The sequence below is a fragment of the Salmo salar genome, chromosome ssa29 (genome assembly GCF_905237065.1).
Source record: "Salmo salar chromosome ssa29, Ssal_v3.1, whole genome shotgun sequence".
NCBI lineage: Eukaryota > Metazoa > Chordata > Actinopteri > Salmoniformes > Salmonidae > Salmo > Salmo salar.
Genome location: NC_059470.1, coordinates 36,432,243 through 36,458,819, shown reverse-complemented (window position 1 = coordinate 36,458,819; position 26,577 = coordinate 36,432,243). Strand labels below are relative to the sequence as shown.

Sequence of the window (26,577 nt, the reverse complement as noted above, 5' to 3'; positions counted from 1 at the left end):
TCTAGTTGTCTGGGTTACATGTACAATAGTATAGTATAATCTAGTTGTCTTGGTTACATGTACAATAGTATAGTATAATCTAGTTGTCTGGGTTACATGTATAATATAATCTAGTTGTCTGGGTTACATGTATAATATAATCTAGTTGTCTGGGTTACATGTACAATATAATCTAGTTGTCTGGGTTACATGTATAATATAATCTAGTTGTCTGGGTTACATGTATAATATAATCTAGTTGTCTGGGTTACATGTATAATATAATCTGGTTGTCTGGGTTACAGGCATAATATAATCTAGTTGTCTGGGTTACATGTATAATATAATCTAGTTGTCTGGGTTACATGTATAATATAATCTAGTTGTCTTGGTTACATGTATAATTTAATCTAGTTGTCTGGGTTACATGTATAATATAATCTAGTTGTCTGGGTTACATGTATAATATAATGTAGTTGTCTGGGTTACATGTATAATATAATCTAGTTGTCTGGGTTACATGTATAATATAATCTAGTTGTCTGGGTTACATGTACAATATAATCTAGTTGTCTGGGTTACATGTATAATATAATCTAGTTGTCTGGGTTACATGTATAATATAATCTAGTTGTCTTGGTTACATGTATAGTATAATCTAGTTGTCTTGGTTACATGTATAATATAATCTAGTTGTCTGGGTTACATGTATAATATAATTCAGTTGTCTGGGTTACATGTATAATATAATCTAGTTGTCTGGGTTACATGTACAATAGCATAATATAATCTAGTTATAGGTTAGGTGGGGGAGTAAGTCCGGAGCCTGAGCCACCTCCATAGTAGGGGGGGGGGGTAGCACAAGAACTGTCCCTCCCTTTAATTTGGGATCATTCTTTTAAGGGTTATTTTTTGTGTAGGTGCATCGGGGGGGGGTACTGTCACGTCCTGACCAGTAATAGGGGTTATTTGTTATTGTAGTTTGGTCAGGACGTGGCAGGGGGTGTTTGTTTTATGTGGTTCGGGGTTTGTTGGGATATGTGTTTATGTAGAGGGGTGTTTGTTTAGAGTGTTCCGGGGTTTTGGTTAATGTTCGGTTAGTATATTTCTATGTTTTAGTCTAGTCTTTATATTTCTATGTTTAGTTGATGGGATTGACCTTCAATTGGAAGCAGCTGCTCTTCATTGCTTTTAATTGAAGGTCTTATTTAAGAGGGGTGTTTTTGTCATGGGATTTGTGGGAAGTTGTTGTTGCACTGCTGTGTTAGCGTGCAAAACCGTTCGTTCGTTCGTTCGTTCGTTCGTTCGTTCGTTCGTTCGTTCGTTCGTTCGTTCGTTCGTGTTCTGTTAATTAAGTGTTATAAATAAAATGGGCACTCAACCCGCTGCGCCTTGGTCCAGTATATACGACGATCGTTACAAGTATAGTATAATCTAGTTGTCTTGGTTACATGTACAATAGTATAGTATAATCTAGTTGTCTGGGGTGTAGACTAGTGAGGTTGACATCAGATTTAATTACTGCGTTCTGTTGTTGGAGTCTTTCGGACACATGCGGACGCGCATATAATGAATATTAATAGGAATGGTACATTTCTCTCCAAAGGGTTCTAATGCTGACGCACTTCTTAGACTGACGGTTACGGTGATCTGGAGCCGAATCTAAAGCTCTAACGAGTAGCTCGGAGTCAATCATTCACTGCCCGTGCTCAACGGATAGACGAAGTGCAGCGCTTTCTCTTTTCTGTCATGCTGCCCACGGTAAATAGGAGCGAAACGCGACAGCCGCTGTACACGCGCACACACACACATTCATCCTAGAATCAGACCCACGGCCGCGCTCCCTCCCTCCCTCCCTCCCACTCACCAAGTTTTCATCGCTGTCTTGTTCATTCCGGTGCCAGGGACCAACTCGATGTGCCATGACAGAAAAATGCTCTGTGAATATTACCGGCAATGCATTTTTTAACAAGCATGAGTGGCAGTAGGAGACATGTGGTGATGACCGGAGTTGTTATGGTCAGGCTGTTGCTCTAGGCTAGGGCGGAGAAGGCTGCATGAATGGCAGGGCTTTCTCTCCTCAGTGAAGTGATTTGTTAAATGTTCTTTCCTCTACCTTTGACGAACATGCTTTATTTTCAGCTGGTGATCATGACGGGGACGGTCATGCTAGCGTACTACTTCGAGTACACGGACACGTTCAACGTGCACGTCCAAGGGTTCTTCTGCTATGACAATGCCTACGTGAAGCCTTACCTCGGACCGGAGGAGTCCAGCGCGATCCCACCGACTTTACTGTATGCGCTCGTGGCAGTGGTCCCTACACTTGTGGTGAGTTGATCTATATTCCCTATTTCTATGATGGGTGTGTATTGGAATAGACTGCAGAATAATATATTAATGGTCATAGATTAGTTTCTGTTAAAATAGAGTTTACATTTCGTGACCAATTATATGTTGATAGGCAATGAAATTGCATATGAAAATACACTGAGCGTAGACTATAAATCACAATACTCGCTGACAGCAATTGATTCCTGTCTCGAGTTGCCACTGCAAGCAATTACTGTACACATGTTGATTCCGACTGGTATTTCACGTTACTGACACCTTATGTACTTTGTATCTTTATATCAGGGTTGATGAATTCATAGATATAAAAGTCCTAGATCGAACATACAAATTAGTTATGTAGTCTGTGCACGGCTAGAAGTCTGAAGTCAATGGTGGCACAACACACACTTGGGAAAAACTGACATTTTAATCAGATTTAGAAACATAGCCTCCGATTTAAAAGTTTCCCTGGGCTCAACTAGACCACCCTGTGAGGTATGCAGTCGTTGATACATGACATGCTTCATTACATCCCTGTTCTAGATGACTTCATCACAGCCCTGTTCTAGATGACATCATCACAGCCCTGTTCTAGATGACATCATCACAGCCCTGTTCTAGATGACATCATTCACAGCCCTGTTATAGATGACATCATCACAGCCCTGTTCTAGATGACATCATTACAGCCCTGTTCTAGATGACATCATCACAGCCCTGTTCTAGATGACATCATTACAGCCCTGTTCTAGATTACTTCATCACAGCCCTGTTCTAGATGACATCATCACAGCCCTGTTCTAGATGACATCATTACAGCCCTGTTCTAGATGACATCATTCACAGCCCTGTTCTAGATGACATCATCACAGCCCTGTTCTAGATGACATCATCACAGCCCTGTTCTAGATGACATCATCACAGCCCTGTTATAGATGACATCATCACAGCCCTGTTATAGATGACATCATCACAGCCCTGTTCTAGATGACATCATCACAGCCCTGTTCTAGATGACATCATTACAGCCCTGTTCTAGATGACATCATTACAGCCCTGTTATAGATGACATCATTACAGCCCTGTTATAGATGACATCATTACAGCCCTGTTCTAGATGACATCATCACAGCCCTGTTCTAGATGACATCATTACAGCCCTGTTCTAGATGACATCATCACAGCCCTGTTCTAGATGACATCATCACAGCCCTGTTCTAGATGACATCATCACAGCCCTGTTCTAGATGACATCATCACAGCCCTGTTCTAGATGACATCATTACAGCCCTGTTCTAGATGACATCATCACAGCCCTGTTCTAGATGACATCATCACAGCCCTGTTCTAGATGACATCATCACAGCCCTGTTCTAGATGACATCATCACAGCCCTGTTATAGATGACATCATCACAGCCCTGTTATAGATGACATCATCACAGCCCTGTTCTAGATGACATCATCACAGCCCTGTTCTAGATGACATCATTACAGCCCTGTTCTAGATGACATCATTACAGCCCTGTTCTAGATGACATCATTACAGCCCTGTTCTAGATGACATCATTACAGCCCTGTTCTAGATGACATCATTACAGCCCTGTTCTAGATGACATCATCACAGCCCTGTTCTAGATGACATCATCACAGCCCTGTTCTAGATGACATCATTACAGCCCTGTTCTAGATGACATCATTACAGCCCTGTTCTAGATGACATCATTACAGCCCTGTTATAGATGACATCATCACAGCCCTGTTATAGATGACATCATCACAGCCCTGTTCTAGATGACATCATCACAGCCCTGTTCTAGATGACATCATCACAGCCCTGTTCTAGATGACATCATCACAGCCCTGTTCTAGATGACTTCATTACAGCCCTGTTCTAGATGACATCATTACAGCCCTGTTCTAGATGACTTCATTACAGCCTTGTTCTAGATGACTTCATTACAGCCCTGTTCTAGATGACTTCATTACAGCCCTGTTCTAGATGACATCATCACAGCCCTGTTCTACATGACATCATTACAGCCCTGTTCTAGATGACATCATTACAGCCCTGTAAGAGATGACATCATTACAGCCCTGTTAGAGATGACATCATTACAGCCCTGTTCTAGATGACATCATTAAAGCCCTGTTCTAGATGACATCATTACAGCCCTGTTCTAGATGACATCATCACAGCCCTGTTCTAGATGACATCATTACAGCCCTGTTCTAGATGACATCATTACAGCCCTGTTCTAGATGACTTCATTACAGCCCTGTTCTAGTTGACTTCATTACAGCCCTGTTCTAGATGACATCATTACAGCCCTGTTCTAGATGACTTCATTACAATGTACCAGGGAGTAGATAATAACATGGCTATATACAGGGAGTACCGGGTAATAACATGGCTATATACAGGGAGTACCGGGTAATAACATGGCTATATACAGGGAGTACCGGGTAATAACATGGCTATATACAGGGAGTACCGGGTAATAACATGGCTATATACAGGGAGTACCGGGTAATAACATGGCTATATACAGGGAGTACCGGGTAATAACATGGCTATATACATGGGAGTACCGGGTAATAACATGGCTATATACAGGGAGTACCGGGCAATAACATGGCTATATACAGGGGGTACCGGGTAATAACATGGCTATATACAGGGGGTACCGGGTAATAACATGGCTATATACATGGTGTACCGGGTAATAACATGGCTATATACAGGGAGTACCGGGTAATAACATGGTTATATACAGGGAGTACCGGGTAATAACATGGTTATATACAGGGGGTACCGGGTAATAACATGGCTATATAGAGGGAGTACCAGGTAATAACATGGTTATATACAGGGAGTACCGGGTAATAACATGGCTATATACAAGAGTCCAATGTGCGCAGAGTCCAATGTGCGCGTGTGGGTAGAGTCCAATGTGATGTAGGGTAGAGTCAGTGTAAGATTGTTTGTTGTAAAAAAGGTAAATGCAGGTAGTCCCGGTAGCCATTTGATTAGCTGTTTAACAGCCTGGTGTAGCAGCCTGGTGTAGCAGCCTGGTTTAGCAGTCTTATGGCTTGGCTGTAGAAGCTGTTCAGGTTCCTGTTGGTTCCAGACTTGGTCACTGGTACCGCTTGCCGTGCAGTAGCAGAGAGAACAGTCTATGACTGGGGTGGATGGAGTCTTTGACAATTCTTTGGGCCTTCCTCTGACACCGCCTGGTATAGAAGTCCTGGATGGCAGCGCCAACACTTTACATGTTTCATTTATATTTTTTGTTCAGTATAGATGAAAAAAACTCTCTTGTTAAATAGTATGGTCTACAGCTTATCATGAGGTATTCTAACTCGGGCGAGCGGAAACATCAAGACTTTAATATTTAATATTAGAGATGTTAACAGTTGTTAACAAAGTGACCCGCCCCATCCTTGAGTTTTACAAGACTCTGCCGTCCTGTCCTGCCGATGCGTAGAAAAACCAGCTAGATTCATATTTACCTTGTCCTCGTTCAGCCAACTGGCTCTATATCTAGAAACCCTCTCTTGCAAGACAGTGTAGAATAACACATCAGGTATAACAATAATACCTTGGTTATTTTTGACTCTTATAACCCCAGCTGCTGAGCGTAGGAGGTATGTCTAATGATCACATTTTGTAATATCTTTAAGGTTTAATAATGCCTTAGAAAATCGCTTCGTCTTGCCTATGAGATAAGATGTTGGGTGTCGAGTTTACATATTTGAAAACTGTTGAAAATGAAAAATGATGGTTCTTTCTGCAAGCCCAACCTGTAAGCCAAAACCAATAGAATGTCTGGCCACTGTTTTCCATGCATTATGACATGCATTCATGTCGCTGCAGAGGACGTTTGAGCATTTGATTGGCAGAATGCACATAGGGGAAATTACCCTTTACCCAACTGCGTTTGTTTCCTTATTCAAGAAAGAGATTATCACTTTTCACTGGCATGAAACAGACAGATTCTATGGATGTGGGTGAAGGCTGCTGCTCCACAGGATCCTCTGTTGGACTGAGTGTCGAGGACCCGAATGGTTGTCAGTCATATCTAACTCCTCTTTCATGTAATGTTTCGACTGGGCGTCTCCAGTCTCCATTCAGACATGCGTTGGGATTTCATGTACATATTTCAGATCCCGTCAACCATATTTCAAATAAAAAACTAATTTTTTAAAAAAAAATGGTTATTTTCTCTCCGTCAGTGTTAAGCCATGGTGTTGTGATATAGGGCCACAAACATATCTCTGTGTTGTGATATAGGGCCACAAACATATCTCTGTGTTGTGATATAGGGCCACAAACATATCTCTGTGTTGTGATATAGGGCTACAAACATATCTCTGTGTTGTGATATAGGGCCACAAACATATCTCTGTGTTGTGATATAGGGCTACAAACATATCTCTGTGTTGTGATATAGGGCTACAAACATATCTCTGTGTTGTGATATAGGGCCACAAACATATCTCTGTGTTGTGATATAGGGCTACAAACATATCTCTGTGTTGTGATATAGGGCTACAAACATATCTCTGTGTTGTGATATAGGGCCACAAACATATCTCTGTGTTGTGATATAGGGCCACAAACATATCTCTGTGTTGTGATATAGGGCCACAAACATATCTCTGTGTTGGGATATAGGGCCACAAACATATCTCTGTGTTGTGATATAGGGCCACAAACATATCTCTGTGTTGTGATATAGGGCCACAAACATATCTCTGTGTTGGGATATAGGGCCACAAACATATCTCTGTGTTGTGATATAGGGCCACAAACATATCTCTGTGTTGTATATCTCATCATTATATGACACTGACAACATAATTGGGTTTTGTTGGTAACAACAACACCTGTCCACATTTCCCAATAAACCATTAATTTTTTTTTTTTTTAAACAACTGAAGGAAAGTGTCTGCAAGATGGAGGATGACCTAAAACAGAATCACATATTCATTTCCATCCCTGGCTGGTGGAAAAACTCTCTACACATAGTGTGTGTGTGTGTGTGTGTGTGTGTGTGTGTGTGTGTGTGTGTGTGATCTTCTATAAAGTAGTGTTAGCAGAAAATATATTGCCTCCTTAAAATGTGCTGTTTAGAGATTTCTTATTTGATTTACATTGGATGTAAATGTACTACAGTTTATTAGACACATAGGTTTGCCTACTGTATGTACAGTAAATAGACACTCTTAAACTGTTAGACGCTACAGCCTTTCTAGATTGATCCGGGCAGTTGCAGTGCATTATAATCCTCACGTATAACATGCGTAGTTTTACATTCAATCTGTTCAATTAAGAAATTGGTCCATTCCAGAACACTCCAGAAGTTGATCCATTTGTGTATTTTTTTTTTTTTAATCGCCTGACATTAAGATGTAAATACTCGTTCAGTTTACAAGTATTAGATTCTAAGTATTTATGGTGTGTGTGGATTATGCTTTTGTATTAGATCCCAAAAATATGACAACTAACATTCTGCTCGATTCTAAACAAAATACAACACATGCGCATACAAACACTGTGCCAGTGTGACGATCTTAAAGGGATACTTGTGGATGTTGGCAATGAAGCCCTTTATCTACTTCCCCAGAGAACGGATAAACTCATGGATACCATTTTGTATGTATCTACATCCAATACGTGGGAAGTTTGAGTTAGTTTTGCAGGTCAATCCTAGCTTAGCACAAAGACTGGAAGACTTTGGGTACGGGCTAAGATAGTTAGCATTGGCTCGTGAAACTAGCTCTGACTTCCTTCATACTGGACGCAAATACTTCAACATAGTATCCACAAGTTCATCTGGCTCTGGGGAAGTAGATAGTTCCACGTTATAATGTCATGCGTACAGGTACAGAGAAATGTCTTTCTTGTGAGCTCTTATCACAACAATGCAGTAATCAATAAGACTGTAGTACTATAAAATAAATTAAAGTAGAAACAAAACCACACAAGAAATGTAAATAAGAAGAACACGAGAAAGTAAGTAAACTATATACAGGGTCAGTAGCTATATACAGGGTCAGTAGTTATATACAGGGTCAGTTCCAGGGTCAGTAGCTATATACAGGGTCAGTAGCTATATACAGGGTCAGTAGCTATATACAGGGTCAGTTCCAGGGTCAGTAGCTATATACAGGGTCAGTAGCTATATACAGGGTCAGTAGCTATATACAGGGTCAGTAGCTATATACAGGGTCAGTAGCTATATACAGGGTCAGTAGTTATATACAGGGTCAGTTCCAGGGTCAGTAGCTATATACAGGGTCAGTAGCTATATACAGGGTCAGTAGCTATATACAGGGTCAGTTCCAGGGTCAGTAGCTATATACAGGGTCAGTAGCTATATACAGGGTCAGTAGCTATATACAGGGTCAGTAGCTATATACAGGGTCAGTGAGTAGCTATATACAGGCTCAGTAGCTATATACAGGGTCAGTAGTTATATACAGGGTCAGTAGCTATATACAGGGTCAGTAGCTATATACAGGGACAGTAGCTATATACAGGGACAGTAGCTATATACAGGGTCAGTAGCTATATACAGGGTCAGTAGCTATATACAGGGTCAGTAGCTATATACAGGGTCAGTAGCTATATACAGGGTCAGTAGCTATATACAGGGTCAGTAGTTATATACAGGGTCAGTAGCTATATACAGGGTCATTATCTATATACAGGGTCAGTTCCAGGGTCAGTAGCTATATACAGGGTCAGTAGCTATATACAGGGTCAGTAGCTATATACAGGGACAGTAGCTATATACAGGGTCAGTAGCTATATACAGGGTCAGTAGCTATATACAGGGTCAGTAGTTATATACAGGGTCAGTAGCTATATACAGGGTCAGTATCTATATACAGGGTCAGTTCCAGGGTCAGTAGCTATATACAGGGTCAGTAGCTATATACAGGGTCAGTAGCTATATACAGGGTCAGTAGCTATATACAGGGTCAGTAGCTATATACAGGGTCAGTAGCTATATACAGGGACAGTAGCTATATACAGGGTCAGTAGCTATATACAGGGACAGTAGCTATATACAGGGACAGTAGCTATATACAGGGTCAGTTCCAGGGTCAGTAGCTATATACAGGGTCATTTCCAGGGTCAGTAGTTATATACAGGGTCAGTTCCAGGGTCAGTAGCTATATACAGGGTCAGTAGCTATATACAGGGTCAGTTCCAGGGTCAGTAGCTATATACAGGGTCAGTAGCTATATACAGGCTCAGTAGTTATATACAGGGTCAGTTCCAGGGTCAGTAGCTATATACAGGGACAGTAGTTATATACAGGGGCAGTAGCTATATACAGGGTCAGTAGCTATATACAGGGTCAGTAGCTATATACAGGGTCAGTAGCTATATACAGGGACAGTAGCTATATACAGGGTCAGTAGCTATATACAGGGACAGTAGCTATATACAGGGTCAGTAGCTATATACAGGGTCAGTAGTTATATACAGGGTCAGTTCCAGGGTCAGTAGCTATATACAGGGTCAGTAGCTATATACAGGGTCAGTTCCAGGGTCAGTAGCTATATAGAGGGTCAGTAGTTATATACGGGGTCAGTAGTTATATACAGGGTCAGTAGTTATTTTCAGGGACAGTAGCTATATACAGGGTCAGTAGTTATATACAGGGTCAGTTCCAGGGTCAGTAGCTATATACAGGGTCAGTAGCTATATACAGGGTCAGTAGCTATATACAGGGACAGTATCTATATACAGGGTCAGTAGCTATATACAGGGTCAGTAGCTATATACAGGGTCAGTAGCTATATACAGGGTCAGTAGCTATATACAGGGTCAGTTCCAGGGTCAGTAGCTATATACAGGGTCAGTAGCTATATACAGGGTCAGTAGTTATATACAGGGTCAGTAGCTATATACAGGGTCAGTAGCTATATACAGGGTCAGTTCCAGTGTCAGTAGCTATATACAGGGTCAGTAGCTATATACAGGGTCAGTAGCTATATACAGGGTCAGTAGCTATATACAGGGTCAGTAGTTATATACAGGGTCAGTAGCTATATACAGGGTCAGTAGCTATATACAGGGTCAGTTCCAGCATCTGTGCCAATACTATATTTACAATGTGCAGGGATAGATCCATAGATTAAGGCCTAATTCATTCATTTCAATGGACTGATTTCCTTATATGAACTGTAACTCAGTAAAATCATTGAAGTTGTTGCATGTTGTCTTTCTCCCTGAGTAAGAAACATCTCTCATTAACCACCACAGGTCTGTCTCCCTGAGTAAGAAACATCTCTCATTAACCACATTAATCACCACAGGTCTGTCTCCCTGAGTAAGAAACATCTCTCATTAACCACCACAGGTCTGTCTCCCTGAGTAAGAAACATCTCTCATTAACCACCACAGGTCTGTCTCCCTGAGTAAGAAACATCTCTCATTAACCACCACAGGTCTGTCTCCCTGAGTAAGAAACATCTCTCATTAACCACCACAGGTCTGTCTCCCTGAGTAAGAAACATCTCTCATTAACCACCACAGGTCTGTCTCCCTGAGTAAGAAACATCTCTCATTAACCACATTAACCACCACAGGTCTGTCTCCCTGAGTAAGAAACATCTCTCATTAACCACCACAGGTCTGTCTCACTTGGTAAGAAATGTCTCTCGTTGATCCACACGTTTGAAGCTTTCCTTTTCCCTTAATTATTTTATCCTCCGCTTTTGAAAGGGCAGAGCACGTACCCAAGCTGGTGTATGATGGTGGTGTCTGGTTCTGTCTGTACGGCTGGTTCTGTCTGTACGGCTGGTTCTGTCTGTATGGCTGGTTTTGTCTGTACGGCTGGTTTTGTATGTACGGCTGGTTTTGTCTGTACGGCTGGTTCTGTCTGTACGGCTGGTTCTGTCTGTACGGCTGGTTCTGTTGGTCTGGCTGACTCTGTTGGTCTGGCTGGTTCTGAGGGGTCAAATACTTATTTCCCTCATTAAAATGCAAATCAATTTAGAACATTTTTGACATGCGTTTTTCTGGATTTGTTTGTAGTTATTCTGTGTCTCACTGTTCAAATAAACCTACCATTAAAATTCTAGACTGATCATTTCTTTGTCAGTGGGCAAACGTACAAAATCAGCAGGGGATCAAATACTTTTTTTCCCTCACTGTATCTTTATTTTTCTCCCACGTCGTGGAAGCTTGGCGTATTACAGTTACACTTTTTTTTTCTTGAATAGTTAATGTATGAACACAATAATTGGTGGCTGAAAACATTTTGGTCTTTGGTATTTCCCCCACACATACTACATTCAAAAGAAACATGATATAGTTTAATCAATTTACAATAGAAAGTAGTGTTTGAATTGGTTTTTGAATGAATCGTAGACCTATCATACATATGAAAAATACCTTTAGTTGAGTGTAGAGGGAAACATCACATTGTGCTTTAATGATAGTAGGTTATGTGCGCATCTGTTCATTCAGCAATTCCTCATCAGGGAGCTGGATGATGTGGCGAGGCTGATGCTTCAGCGAGAGCCAGGGTTGGTTTTTGATGTCCTTGAGACTTTCCGGCGGCGGCATGATGAGCCACCACCTGCACATGTACCAGGTGGTAACCTTGGTAACTGCAGGGAGACGCCTACAGACAGAGAGAGAGGAAGTGTTACGGTCAGGGACCAGACTTCTGTGTAAGCCAGCTGCCACATTTCACCCATTACCGCCTAGACAACGGATATTTACGTTTACACAAGCGGTATAGGTGTTGACGTGTTGGCAGTGGCTGATGCAGCAGAGCCTGGAGATGACTCCCGGGGAGTACCGGCATGCTGACTACACACAGTTTGTGATGTGGTAGCGTGGAGCCCTTGATGCAGGAAACCTGAGTTGTCATCCCCAGTTGATGTGTTTGGAAAATCAGGAACACTTGATCCCTATTCACAGAACACTAGGTTCCACACAGGGCGCTAGGATTCTCAAAGCGTGTCACATGATGACATACTAGTGTTATGTCCAAAGAGTGTCTGTTTGCCAGACACTTATTGGCATGATATTAGTATTGATATGTCACTTGCTGTGAACAGAACACATCCTCTCCCTCAATTTGCATTCTCCACACACAAACACCTGCCAGGTATGTCTTCAGGACATCAGTAACCTTCTTACTGGGCACACCATGTCATATCAAAGATTCTAGAAGGTTGTTCGTTTATTTCTTACCCAAAAGTATCATCACTGCATTTTCTCCCAGCACAACAAATGTTAAAATGGGAAAATGTCCAATTTTATTCATACATCTGAAAGTGAATAAATCATTTTACATTAGTTTGTTTTGCATATGTTTTTCTCTGGATATAAAGTTTTAAAACACACAATTTTACACATTTTAGACGGCGTTTGTCTATATTAGAAGTTGGTTACCATTGACATAATTTGTTGAAATGTCACCCTCAAAACAACAGCTAACACCAATGACTTGTGTGGAACCAGGCCTATGTAGATAAATGAGAACTTACTCCAAACCTTGCTATTCAAGGAGACATGGGATATCCAATGAAATAAGACATATGAAAGTGAAATAAGACAGAGGCATGAAATGATTAGGTTATGGTACCGATATTCCAGAGGAGTTTCCAACTGGGATATAAAACGCATAACTAATCCAGGACAAATGAACTCAATGACATATTTAAAGTGGTAATCAGCGAGTCGTCCATGACCCCAGGTTTCTCCCCCGCTTCTTGGTGTCTTCGAAACCAATGATTCGGTTTGCAAGTGATGTCACTTTTCTTGTGAAGAGGCTTTTAGGAGGAGCTGCTTGGCTGTGAGAGAGCATATAGATGCGAGAGAGAGGGAGAGAGCACTTGAGCATGAGGGAGTGTGCATGAGCGTGCGCCAGAGAGCTAGAATGTAAACAGCAGAGTTTACATTCTACTAGCTGCTAGCTAGTTGATAAACAGTAGAGAACCAGGATAGAAACAGTAGAGAACCAGGATAGAAACAGTAGAGAAACAGTAGAGAACCAATAGAGAACCAGTAGATAAACCAGTAGACAAAAAGTAGATAAACTGTAGAGAACCAGTAGACAAACCACTAGACAAAAAGTAGATAAACTGTAGAGAACCAGTAGATAAACTGTAGAGAACCAGTTGAGAACCAGTTGAGAACCAGTTGTGGTAGCAGGGACCGTGTTTTTTATTTTTTATGTTCTACTGAACAAGTATCATCATCAGTAATGTTATTAGTATTGGATCAACTCGACACGAAAAGAGAAGTGACAAAAAATTAGTTAAGTGCTGGGTTTCGTTACAAATGAAATAACAAAAGAGGTCGCAGACGACTCGCTGATTCCAGCTTTAAGATATTAAGATACAATGTGAACACGATCAAACGCAAGTTAACCCTTAGCTACCCAGAAAAATGGTAGCTATCCTAATGGGGAGGGAGAGGATCTGCTCTGTGTTGTTTCAATAGGCTACAATCACATTGTCACTCTTATTTTGTCTTCGAAACCAATGATTCGGTTTGCAAGTGATGTCACTTTTTTTGTGACGAGGCTTTTAGGAGGAGCTGCTTGGCAAATTGAATGGGGTGATCACGTGATGCTGGTGGGCCTTTAAGTAAGTAATGCGCTCTCAAAAGTATGGCCATATTTACACGCGCAAAGTAAACCTATGAAAATGGTCTGCCACTGCAGGCCCTCTGTACAGCATTATATCGATGCTAACTTCATCCCGTTTCTTCGCTATGCCAGCTGTCCATGTGTGTGTTCCTGTCACCAGTCTGTGTGTGTGGCCTGATACATGGAGAAAGTGCTGTGTTTTGGGACTGGGACTGGGACTGGGAGGCAGGCAGGGAGGTCTCAGCCCTAGTTGCTTGATACTGGAGGCTTCAGAGGGGTCTTTAGAGAGGTCTAGCAGCAGGGGTCTTGGTCTATCAGGGCCTTTACTGTTAATAATCTAGAGATGTATTCCAACAGATACATCAGAACAAATATAATTGTTACTATGAGGGGCAAAGAATTATGTAGTGCAAAGAACTAAATTAAACCGCTTCATTGTAATGTACTTGGTGTAAAATGGTTTGAATGTATGTGGGTCTTTACCTGGGTTTCTCCAAGGGTTACTGAGCTAGAGAAGGTTTCTGTAGCTCCCGTATGGTCTCCAGGTTCACCCAATGCTAGGGGGGAGGGAAAGAAGTGTACCGATACCGTGAAATGATAAAAATACAACTATTCATTGACCGTATAGGAACTGTCTCCTACAGGCTTTGTTATAACTCACTCTGAGGTCTAATGCAATTATATTCCTGCCTTCCGTTTTTTACTTACCTAGGCCTCTTCTCAGTTCCTCAGTTGTTGATGGAGGAATAGGGGGTAGGAGTCCAAGTCTTCTAGGGTCTTCAGGCCTTAAGGTTCTTCTCCTTGGCATCCCGCCGCCAGATTCCAACCCGCTTCCTCAAATTGTCTTCTTAGTCTTTAGTCTGTAGACACTCCAATGTTTAGCTTTTAAATTTTTTTTTAAATACAGTCTTCTATAGCTATAAGTCAACAGAATTTGAGAGTATGCATCGTGTTATTAAATATAAACAATCTGACTACAACAGAACAAATAAGGTTGTGCATCACCTCCCCCATTGGTTTAGAGAAAGGCGATTGGATGGTTTACATACACTGCAAATACACTTAGACGTTCCTGTTTATATTCAAGGACTACATTTTTCTTGCATCCCACAACCTTGCCTACTTCTTAATCGTATGGTAGAAGAAGGTCCACGGTCACCCTCCTCTGACCCTCTTCTCCGGTAGGTTTTGAAAAGGAGGCAAGGAGAGAGAGAGAGGATGTAAGCAATTCAGTAAATATTCATTTAGAAAGACCCCGTGGCCAATGTGTGAGTGCGAACAGGTGCGTTGGGCAGACTTGAAAAGTTCTGTTGTTCAAACACTTCCTTTTCTAACCTATCGACTTCAAATAGAGTTGGGACAGTAGATCTTGGTTCCATCTGTGTTCTGCCTGGCTGGTCTGTCCTTGTGGAAGATGTAATCTAGTGCTGCCAGCAGTGGCCTGGCCTCAGACTGGTGGTGAGAAGGAAAAAACGCTTGCTGGTGTTCTTCAGAATATGGTTCAGGTAGGACTCAAGATCGGGCTGTTGATCTGTAACAAACACAGACAAGTCATAATGACTGCGTCATCAAATCGACTAAATAGTAATCCTCCCCAACCATTACCCTAATGCAGGGTTTACCAGCCATTACCCTAATGCAGGGTTTACCAGACATTACCCTAATGCAGGGTTTACCAGCCATTACCCTAATGCAGGGCTTACCAGCCATTACCCTAATGCAGGGCTTACCAGCCATTACCCTAATGCAGGGTTTACCAGCCATTACCCTAATGCAGGGTTTACCAGCCATTACCCTAATGCAGGGTTTACCAGCCATTACCCTAATGCAGGGTTTACCAACCATTACCCTAATGCAGGGTTTACCAGCCATTACCCTAATGCAGGGTTTACCAGCCATTACCCTAATGCAGGGTTTACCAGCCATTACCCTAATGCAGGGCTTACCAACCATTACCCTAATGCAGGGTTTACCAGCCATTACCCTAATGCAGGGTTTACCAACCATCACCCTAATGCAGGGTTTACCAACCATCACCCTAATGCAGGGTTTACCAACCATTACCCTAATGCAGGGTTTACCAACCATTACCCTAATGGAGAGTTTCCCAACCATCACCCTAATGCAGGGTTTACCAACCATCACCCTAATGAAGAGTTCCCCAACCATTACCCTAATGCAGGGTTTACCAACCATTACCCTAACGCAGGGTTTACCAACCATCACCCTAATGCAGGGTTCCCCAACCATTACCCTAATGCAGGGTTTACCAACCATCACCCTAATGGAGGGTTTACCAACCATCACCCTAAAGCAGGGTTTACCAACCATCACCCTAATGGAGGGTTTACCAACCATTACCCTAATGGAGAGTTTCCCAACCATAGCTCACAGCTAAACACAATACAGTAAGTATATCAGTCAATCATAACACAAATGAGAGTAATAAATAAGACAAGATAAATATGACTTACAATAAACTCCTCATATGTGTCCTCCCTTTTACACCACCATCAACAGTGGTTGACTTCCTCCTTCATCCACAGGATGAGTTCTGCCTTTAATCTGTGATTGCCAACCTCCTTTATCCATAGGATGAGTTCTGCCTGGCCTTTAATCTGTGCTGATAACAATTACAACATCGTCGCAACATCGTCGCATCATAAAAGTAAAAAAAGATATACTGTAATATCTATAATGAAATACTCACTGCATGGATTTACTTGGCCAGGTTCGTTTTCTTTGCAACTGTGTATTTTTCTTTCTTTGTAACTCTGCCTCGAAGGCCAGCATCCCGGAGTCTCCTCACTGTGGGCTGAGACTTCCATTTCCAGACGCCATTGTCTTTAGGGCAGATCTGTAAGATAAAGACTTCAATAGTTTCCATACTACCATATATATATATGAGACACAACCTGGATAAAAAATATATATACTAAATATAATATAAAATATTATATCCAAATTATAATCTAAAAATACACACTATTACAGCTTTTGTTTTTACAAATACATTTGCTCAAGAATCCTTAATTTTGGTGGATGCCAACCAATGTTTAAATAGCACAGGAAGTTCAAAGATACGAGTCTGACGTTCTTCATTGCATGTAGAGAAGTACAACAAACCAACGTTAGGATTGGATTAACTCACCCATTCAATGATGCTTGCTGTGCCTCTCCAATTGATGGGCACTGATCAACAGGCAGCACAAGAGAGTTAATCAGATCTATTGAACTGACTTCTGAAGTGATGGATGTATGCTTGCCAATGATGTCATCCTCACAAATCACTTGATGTGGGGCAGGCGTGTCTGTGGACGGAGGCGCGTCTGTCCGTGGACGGTGGGGCGTCTGTCTGTGGACGGTGGCGCGTCTGTTTGTGGACGGAGGCGCGTCTGTGGCAGAAGAGTCTTCTAAAAGGATGGAGTCATGCACTGTCTCTTCCACACTGATGACCGGTAGTCTATCAATGGCCAGCGGTAGATGGAGAGATTCACCCATTCTGTTTTAACACCTAGAAAATTATGTGGATACATTTCTTTCGAAAAATGGTACAGATGTAGCATAAAATGCAAATGTAAAAATGTATACATAGCTAAAGGCATAGAATGATAAACATACCGAACACAAAGTGAAGGAATGTATTCTTCATCCGAGTTGCTGTCCCCGGAATCTTCAAACTCGTCAGACTCCTCTTCGTCAGTATCTTCATTCACCTGTGATTTCTTTGAGGGACTCCAGGTCTCATCAGCACCAATTTCATCATCCCAATCGATTCAATCACAAATAAGACAGAATAATATTATAAAGGTAAATTGTAAATACAAACAACAAAAGTACACTAGCACATCACAAATACCAAGAACAATGTTACACTTCCACACTGTTCATTAGGGCATTGACCTCATCTTCATTTACTTCTACGGTCTGTTCGGAGATGCTCATATACATCAGGCTAAATAGAACATAACAAAAAAGTAAATTGACTGAATAGGATATGGCAATACACATATAGGGTGATAATGTCTGGGAATGGTTAACTGAAAAAGACTTTAGTGTAGCCTGTTGCCTCCATGGTACTCCCATCTAGCTCAACCCCTCCAGGCTCCTCCCATCTAGCTCAACCCCTCCAGGCTCCTCCCATCTAGCTCAACCCCTCCAGGCTCCTCCCATCTAGCGCAACCCCTCCAGGCTCCTCCCATCTAGCTCAACCCCTCCAGGCTCCTCCCATCTAGCTCAATCACTCCAGGCTCGTCCACAGTGCTCTCATCTAGCTCAACCACTCCAGGTTCCTCCACAGTGCTCTCATCTAGCTCAACCCCTCCACGGTGCTCTCATCTAGCTCAACCCCTCCAGGCTCCTCCACGGTGCTCTCATCTAGCTCAACCCCTCCAGGCTCCTCCCATCTAGCTCAACCCCTCCAGGCTTCTCCAGGCTCCTCCCATTTAGCTCAATCACTCCAGGCTCCTCCCATCTAGCGCAACCTCTCCAGGCTCCTCCCATCTAGCTCAACCTCTCCAGGCTCCTCCCATCTAGCTCAACCTCTCCAGGCTCCTCCCATCTAGCTCAACCCCTCCAGGCTCCTCCCATCTAGCTCAACCTCTCCAGGCTCCTCCCATCTAGCTCAACCCCTCCAGGCTCCTCCCATCTAGCTCAACCCCTCCAGGCTCGTCGAGAAACTCATCCCCCCTTTAGAAAAAGACAGTCGGTTATACTCCAAGCATATAGTATCTTCATTACTGGCAAACATTTTGAACACTAGAGATGGAGACATGACAGTACCAGAGAGACACACCCACTGAAAGAAGGCAGGCTCAAAGAAAGGGACACAAAAGCAGAGAAACCAACCAGAAATGATTGACACTCAAGAAAGTTCACACTACCCAATAGCCATCATTGAAAGGAATAGGAAAAAGATATCTAGCTATTCTCCTATTGAAATGAAGCATGTGCTCTCACTTATCTGACAGCGTGGTGCTGGACGCCACTCCAATGCTTGATAAAGCAGGTAGTGGTAACACTTACATTGGAGTGGATTGTTGTGTGGCCTTTTCATAACTAAATTTTTTTATTTTGGGCATGTCCCATTGTTAAATCACATGATATGTATTTCACAAAACCTAGCTAACTCTCTAATGTATGTCACAAAACCTAGCTCACTCGCTAATGTATGTCACAAAACCTAGCTCACTCGCTAATGTATGTCACAAAACCTAGCTCACTCGCTAATGTATGTCACAAAACCTTGCTCACTCGCTAATGTATGTCACAAAACCTAGCACACTCGCTAATGTATGTCACAAAACCTAGCTCACTCGCTTGTAAACTCTCTACCAAGCCACATAATGTTAGCTAGCAACTTTACTGCCAAGCACCATTACAGTTCTTTCACTGTCGAACAGAGAAATGCACGTGAAACGTTAGCGTAACGTTTAGCTAGCCTTCAACAAAACGTGAGTATGTTCTAAATGATCATGACTCTCATAAACACACATGCTGATGTCAATATCTGTCACGTCCTGACCATAGAAAGCTGTTATTTTCTATGGTAGAGTAGGTCAGGGTGTGACAGTTTTTTTTTCTAGTTTTGTATTTCTATGTTGGTTTTGTTTGGGATGATCTCCAATTAGAGGCAGCTGGTCCTCGTTGTCTCTAATTGCAGATCATACTTAAGTAGGGTTTTTTTTCCACCTGGGTTTGTGGGAGATTGTTTTTTGAGTAGTGTATGTTTCACCTCTGCGTCACGGTTTGTTGTTTTGTTCTTTAGTTTATGTATCGCATAGTTTCAGTGTAAATAAAATGTGGAACGACACACACACTGCACTTCGGTCCGCTTCTCTTTGTGACAATATCCTGACTGGTTTTATTTATCAAGACAGCCATATCATTTAGAAAGCGTAAAGCTAACCCGGATTCTCCATTCACAAACATCACAGTTAGCTAGCTACTAGCTGACGCAACGTCATGGTAAAGTTACCTGTCAAGCAGAAAACAGGCCATCTCTGCTTCAGACTTTTTAGGGCCCTAACTTCTCTCCAGTGATTCAAATTGTTACCTATATTTACTCTGGTTATTTGGGACCGCTGGTATGGAAGTGGTGACAGTATTTAGGACCGCTGGTATGGAAGTGGTGACAGTATTTAGGACCGCTGGTATGGAAGTGGTGACAGCATTTAGGACCGCTGGTATGGAAGTGGTGACAGTATTTAGGACCGCTGGTATGGAAGTGGAAGTGGTGACAGTATTTAGGACTGCTGGTATGGAAGTGGAAGTGGTGACAGTATTTGGGACCGCTGGTATGGAAGTGGTGACAGCATTTAGGACCGCTGGTATGGAAGTGGAAGTGGTGACAGTATTTAGGACCGCTGGTATGGAAGTGGAAGTGGTGACAGTATTTAGGACCGCTGGTATGGAAGTGGTGACAGTATTTAGGACCGCTGGTATGGAAGTGGAAGTGGTGACAGTATTTAGGACCGCTGGTATGGAAGTGGAAGTGGTGACAGTATTTGGGACCGCTGGTATGGAAGTGGTGACAGCATTTAGGACCGCTGGTATGGAAGTGGAAGTGGTGACAGTATTTAGGACCGCTGGTATGGAAGTGGAAGTGGTGACAGTATTTAGGACCGCTGGTATGGAAGTGGAAGTGGTGACAGTATTTGGGACCGCTGGTATGGAAGTGGAAGTGGTGACAGTATTTGGGACCGCTGGTATGGAAGTGGAAGTGGTGACAGTATTTAGGACCGCTGGTATGGAAGTGGTGACAGTATTTAGGACCGCTGGTATGGAAGTGGAAGTGGTGACAGTATTTGGGACCGCTGGTATGGAAGTGGAAGTGGTGACAGTATTTAGGACTGCTGGTATGGAAGTGGTGACAGTATTTAGGACCGCTGGTATGGAAGTGGTGACAGTATTTAGGACCGCTGGTATGGAAGTGGTGACAGTATTTAGGACTGCTGGTATGGAAGTGGTGACAGTATTTAGGACTGCTGGTATGGAAGTGGTGACAGTATTTAGGACTGCTGGTATGGAAGTGGTGACAGTATTTAGGACCGCTGGTATGGAAGTGGTGACAGCATTTAGGACCGCTGGTATGGAAGTGGTGACAGCATTTAGGACCGCTGGTATGGAAGTGGTGACAGTATTTAGGACCACTGGTATGGAAGTGGAAGTGGTGACAGTATTTGGGACCGCTGGTATGGAAGTGGAAGTGGTGACAGTATTTAGGACTGCTGGTATGGAAGTGGTGACAGTATTTAGGACCGCTGGTATGGAAGTGGTGACAGTATTTAGGACCGCTGGTATGGAAGTGGTGACAGTATTTAGGACTGCTGGTATGGAAGTGGTGACAGTATTTAGGACTGCTGGTATGGAAGTGGTGACAGTATTTAGGACTGCTGGTATGGAAGTGGTGACAGTATTTAGGACCGCTGGTATGGAAGTGGTGACAGCATTTAGGACCGCTGGTATGGAAGTGGTGACAGCATTTAGGACCGCTGGTATGGAAGTGGTGACAGCATTTAGGACCACTGGTATGGAAGTGGTGACAGTATTTAGGACCGCTGGTATGGAAGTGGAAGTGGTGACAGTATTTAGGACCGCTGGTTTGGAAGTGGTGACAGTATTTAGGACCGCTGGTATTGAAGTGGTGACAGTATTTAGGACCGCTGGTATGGAAGTGGTGACAGTATTTAGGACTGCTGGTATGGAAGTGGTGACAGTATTTAGGACTGCTGGTATGGAAGTGGTGACAGCATTTAGGACCGCTGGTATGGAAGTGGTGACAGTATTTAGGACTGCTGGTATGGAAGTGGTGACAGTATTTAGGACTGCTGGTATGGAAGTGGTGACAGCATTTAGGACCGCTGGTATGGAAGTGGTGACAGCATTTAGGACCGCTGGTAAGGAAGTGGAAGTGGTGACAGTATTTAGGACCGCTGGTATGGAAGTGGTGACAGTATTTAGGACTGCTGGTATGGAAGTGGTGACAGCATTTAGGACCGCTGGTATGGAAGTGGAAGTGGTGACAGTATTTAGGACTGCTGGTATGGAAGTGGTGACAGCATTTAGGACCGCTGGTATGGAAGTGGTGACAGCATTTAGGACCGCTGGTATGGAAGTGGAAGTGGTGACAGTATTTAGGACCGCTGGTATGGAAGTGGTGACAGTATTTAGGACTGCTGGTATGGAAGTGGTGACAGCATTTAGGACCGCTGGTATGGAGGTGGTGACAGTATTTAGGACTGCTGGTATGGAAGTGGTGACAGTATTTAGGACTGCTGGTATGGAAGTGGTGACAGCATTTAGGACCGCTGGTATGGAAGTGGTGACAGCATTTAGGACCGCTGGTATGGAAGTGGAAGTGGTGACAGTATTTAGGACCGCTGGTATGGAAGTGGTGACAGTATTTAGGACTGCTGGTATGGAAGTGGTGACAGCATTTAGGACCGCTGGTATGGAAGTGGTGACAGCATTTAGGACCGCTGGTATGGAAGTGGAAGTGGTGACAGTATTTAGGACCGCTGGTATGGAAGTGGTGACAGTATTTAGGACCGCTGGTATGGAAGTGGTGACAGTATTTAGGACTGCTGGTATGGAAGTGGTGACAGTATTTAGGACTGCTGGTATGGAAGTGGTGACAGTATTTAGGACCGCTGGTATGGAAGTGGTGACCGTATTTAGGACCGCTGGTATGGAAGTGGTGACAGTATTTAGGACTGCTGGTATGGAAGTGGTGACAGTATTTAGGACTGCTGGTATGGAAGTGGTGACAGTATTTAGGACCGCTGGTATGGAAGTGGAAGTGGTGACAGTATTTATGACCGCTGGTATGGAAGTGGTGACAGTATTTAGGACCGCTGGTATGGAAGTGGTGACAGTATTTAGGACTGCTGGTATGGAAGTGGTGACAGTATTTAGGACTGCTGGTATGGAAGTGGTGACAGTATTTAGGACCGCTGGTATGGAAGTGGTGACAGTATTTAGGACTGCTGGTATGGAAGTGGTGACAGTATTTAGGACTGCTGGTATGGAAGTGGTGACAGTATTTAGGACCGCTGGTATGGAAGTGGTGACAGTATTTAGGACCGCTGGTATGGAAGTGGTGACAGCATTTAGGACTGCTGGTATGGAAGTGGTGACAGTATTTAGGACTGCTGGTATGGAAGTGGTGACAGTATTTAGGACTGCTGGTATGGAAGTGGTGACAGTATTTAGGACCGCTGGTATGGAAGTGGAAGTGGTGACAGTATTTAGGACCGCTGGTATGGAAGTGGTGACAGTATTTAGGACTGCTGGTATGGAAGTGGTGACAGTATTTAGGACCGCTGGTATGGAAGTGGTGACAGTATTTAGGACCGCTGGTATGGAAGTGGTGACAGTATTTAGGACTGCTGGTATGGAAGTGGTGACAGTATTTAGGACCGCTGGTATGGAAGTGGTGACAGTATTTAGGTGTTTTAGCAGAGCATAGCTAAGTGGTGCTGAATGTCTTTAAAACAGGGCTTGCTTCATGACACACCACTCAGAGAGACAACATGAATAATGCAAGTAGAGATAGTCAGGTTTATGCTCTTTCTTCTGTTTGCTGGTGCAGCCAAACACATAGCAATTCCTTCCTAAACTATTGCAAGTGGAAAGTTTTCAAGTCATTAAAGCTATATTCATTCAGAGAGAGTACTATGGTTCAGTTGTTGTACACATTGAATGTTTTGAATGGTAAGTAGTATGGCTGTTGGCTACTGACAATAAATAAACAATTGATAATAAATTAATCATTTTTTCTCCCAAAGCAATCAGTGATTTTGTTATGTTGCAAGTCCGTCCCTTCAACTCTTGGTGTTTGGTTGTGGTTAAAACCCCTGACCACTCAATCTCAATTGCAATCTTTTATTTATGACCAACATGCAAATCTCAAGCTTCTTCTACGAACAAGTGATTAGCATTTCTGCGCACACAATGGTTTTAGTTTATGGTTCTGAGAGGATGTGGTTGTGTGCTTAAATAGTCAGTCATGAGACAGACAGGAAGGAGAGGGGGGGGGACTTAACCCGAGAGCAGCACACAGCTAGCTAGCTAACTTTATAAAGGATTCATATTCAGACAGGATATATCATTCCTCATGTGAAACGGCCGAGTAAAACGCCACAAACCAGCCCAGTAATGTCAGTCTAAACAGACACCATGAACCAGCCCAGTAATGTCAGTCTAGACACCATGAACCAGCCCAGTAATGTCAGTCTAAACAGACACCATGAACCAGCCCAGTAATGTCAGTCTAAACAGACACCATGAACCAGCCCAGTAATGTCAGTCTAAACAGACACCATGAACCAGCCTTGTAATGTCAGTCTAAACAGGCACCATGAACCAGCCTTGTAATGTCAGTCTAAACAACTATGAACCAGCCTTGTAATGTCAGTCTAAACAGACACAATGAACCAGCCTAAACAGACACCATGAACCAGCCCAGTAATGTCAGTCTAAACAGGCACCATGAACCAGCCTTGTAATGTCAGTCTAAACAGACACAATGAACCAGCCTAAACAGACACCATGAACCAGCCCAGTAATGTCAGTCTAAACAGGCACCATGAACCAGCCCAGTAATGTCAGTCTAAACAGACACTATGAACCAGCCCAGTAATTTCAGTCTAAACAGACACCAGGAACCAGCCCAGTAATGTCAGTCTAAACAGGCACCATGAACCAGCCCAGTAATGTCAGTCTAAACAGACACCATGAACCAGCCCAGTAATTTCAGTCTAAACAGACACCAGGAACCAGCCCAGTAATGTCAGTCTAAACAGACACCATGAACCAGCCCAGTAATGTCAGTCTAAACAGACACCATGAACCAGCCCAGTAATGTCAGTCTAAACAGACACCATGAACCAGCCCAGTAATGTCAGTCTAAACAGGGACCATGAACCAGCCCAGTAATGTCAGTCTAAACAGACACCATGAACCAGCCCAGTAATGTCAGTCTAAACAACTATGAACCAGCCCAGTAATGTCAGTCTAAAAAGACACCATGAACCAGCCCAGTAATGTCAGTCTAAACAGACACCATGAACCAGCCCAGTAATGTCAGTCTAAACAGACACCATGAACCAGCCCAGTAATGTCAGTCTAAACAGACACCAGGAACCAGCCCAGTAATGTCAGTCTAAACAGACACCAGGAACCAGCCCAGTAATGTCAGTCTAAACAGGGACCATGAACCAGCCCAGTAATGTCAGTCTAAACAGACACCATGAACCAGCCTTGTAATGTCAGTCTAAACAGACAGACCTTGTTGCAGAGCCTGGGCTCAGATCTAAGAGGGTTCTCAGGGTACAGAGGCTCAGTGAAGGCAGAATGAACACTTCAAACTGAAGTTTTATTTCATAATTGCACAACATAAATGCTTAAAAATAATAAACTTAACCTTTGTTCGTTCAAGTTGTACTTTTATATCAAACAGAGAGTCTTCCAGCCTCAACCTGTCTGCTGCTGTCTCCAGTTCTCTCCCTCAAATGGGAGCTGCAGCAGCCTAATCAAATGCTGGAGCTGATTGTCCAGTCAATCACACACTTGATTGACTTATTACCCTCAGCTGGGCTCCATTAGCCTCCCAATAGGGAAGGTTTGCCTCCTCTAGAGCCACACATCTCCGCTAATAACGTTTCCTCTTTAGTTCTCTATTGCTCCTCTGTTTGTTCCTCAAGCAAGGGGGGAAGGCCGATGACGTCACAATAGACCATCAGACCAACTCTTTGAAGTTTTTTAGTTGTGTAATAATAAATAAAAAATTAACTCTGTTTTAGCACAAAAATGTATTATTGTACCCTTTCGTGTGTGCACTTTACTGTATTTATACCTGGGATATCGCTTTTCAACAGTACGTTTTTTTTTTAAATTGCCCGGAGGACGTCTTTTTAATAGTCGTCCCAGGCTGAGCTTTACATTATTACACAGATGTGACCATTTTCACCTCGTGTCCAACAGATGTTATTACCAAATGCGGTAACACTTGACACCCAGGGTCATAACACATTACGATCATAACCATGTCATAATATGGTCATAACAGCTGACATAACTCGTCATAACCTGTCATAATATGGTCATAACACTGTCATGACCCGTATTTACACCACAAACCCTACCAAACAATGCACAACATTCCATGACATCATACTCTACTTGTCAACACTATGTCTGTGTTATTTAACGTTTTCGGAAATGTACCATATTAAATTATCATTGTAATTGGGTACACGTTGATGTCAGACATGCACCTACCCCAGTGCTCCGTTGCTGATGACTGGGATGAATGCAGGAGCAGATTTCAGGAGCAGGACAAGACGCCCTCTTTTTGACTGATGCACAGGATAGGCCTATCTGGCTTATATGATTATGATGGTCATAATGCTTCATGACAGTGTCATAAAGTGTATTTTCTTTGTTTCTTCAATCCTTTGTTATTGTTGTAACTTCACTTTCAAATGAAAGGAAACTTCTTGGCAGGGATGTTTTTGTTTGTTAAATAAACGTGGGTTTTAACACTCTTATGTAGGTGTCATAACCAGCTATAAAATAACTACCGTGTTGGGTTTTAACACTCTTATGTAGGTGTCATAACCAGCTATAAAATA

The 26,577-nt window shown here is 42.8% G+C and overlaps 1 protein-coding gene and 1 long non-coding RNA gene across 2 annotated transcripts in view; one reads left to right on the top strand and one right to left on the bottom strand.

The window, feature by feature from the left end:
• Positions 1-1,886: 1,886 nt before the first annotated feature.
• Positions 1,887-26,577, top strand: part of LOC106590655 (phospholipid phosphatase-related protein type 5-like) — an 83,434-nt gene continuing 58,743 nt past the window's right edge. Inside the window, exon 1 of the mRNA XM_045710981.1 lies at positions 1,887-2,310. Coding sequence (XP_045566937.1) covers positions 2,080-2,310 — 231 coding nt within the window. The 5' untranslated portion in view covers positions 1,887-2,079. The remainder of the gene's footprint in view (positions 2,311-26,577) is intronic.
• LOC123731557 (uncharacterized) lies at positions 15,284-17,448 on the bottom strand. Its single transcript, XR_006762729.1, has 4 exons — positions 17,094-17,448; positions 16,653-16,799; positions 16,417-16,565; positions 15,284-15,473 (listed from the first exon to the last, which is right to left on the bottom strand). It is a non-coding gene; the product is annotated as an uncharacterized lncRNA (long non-coding RNA).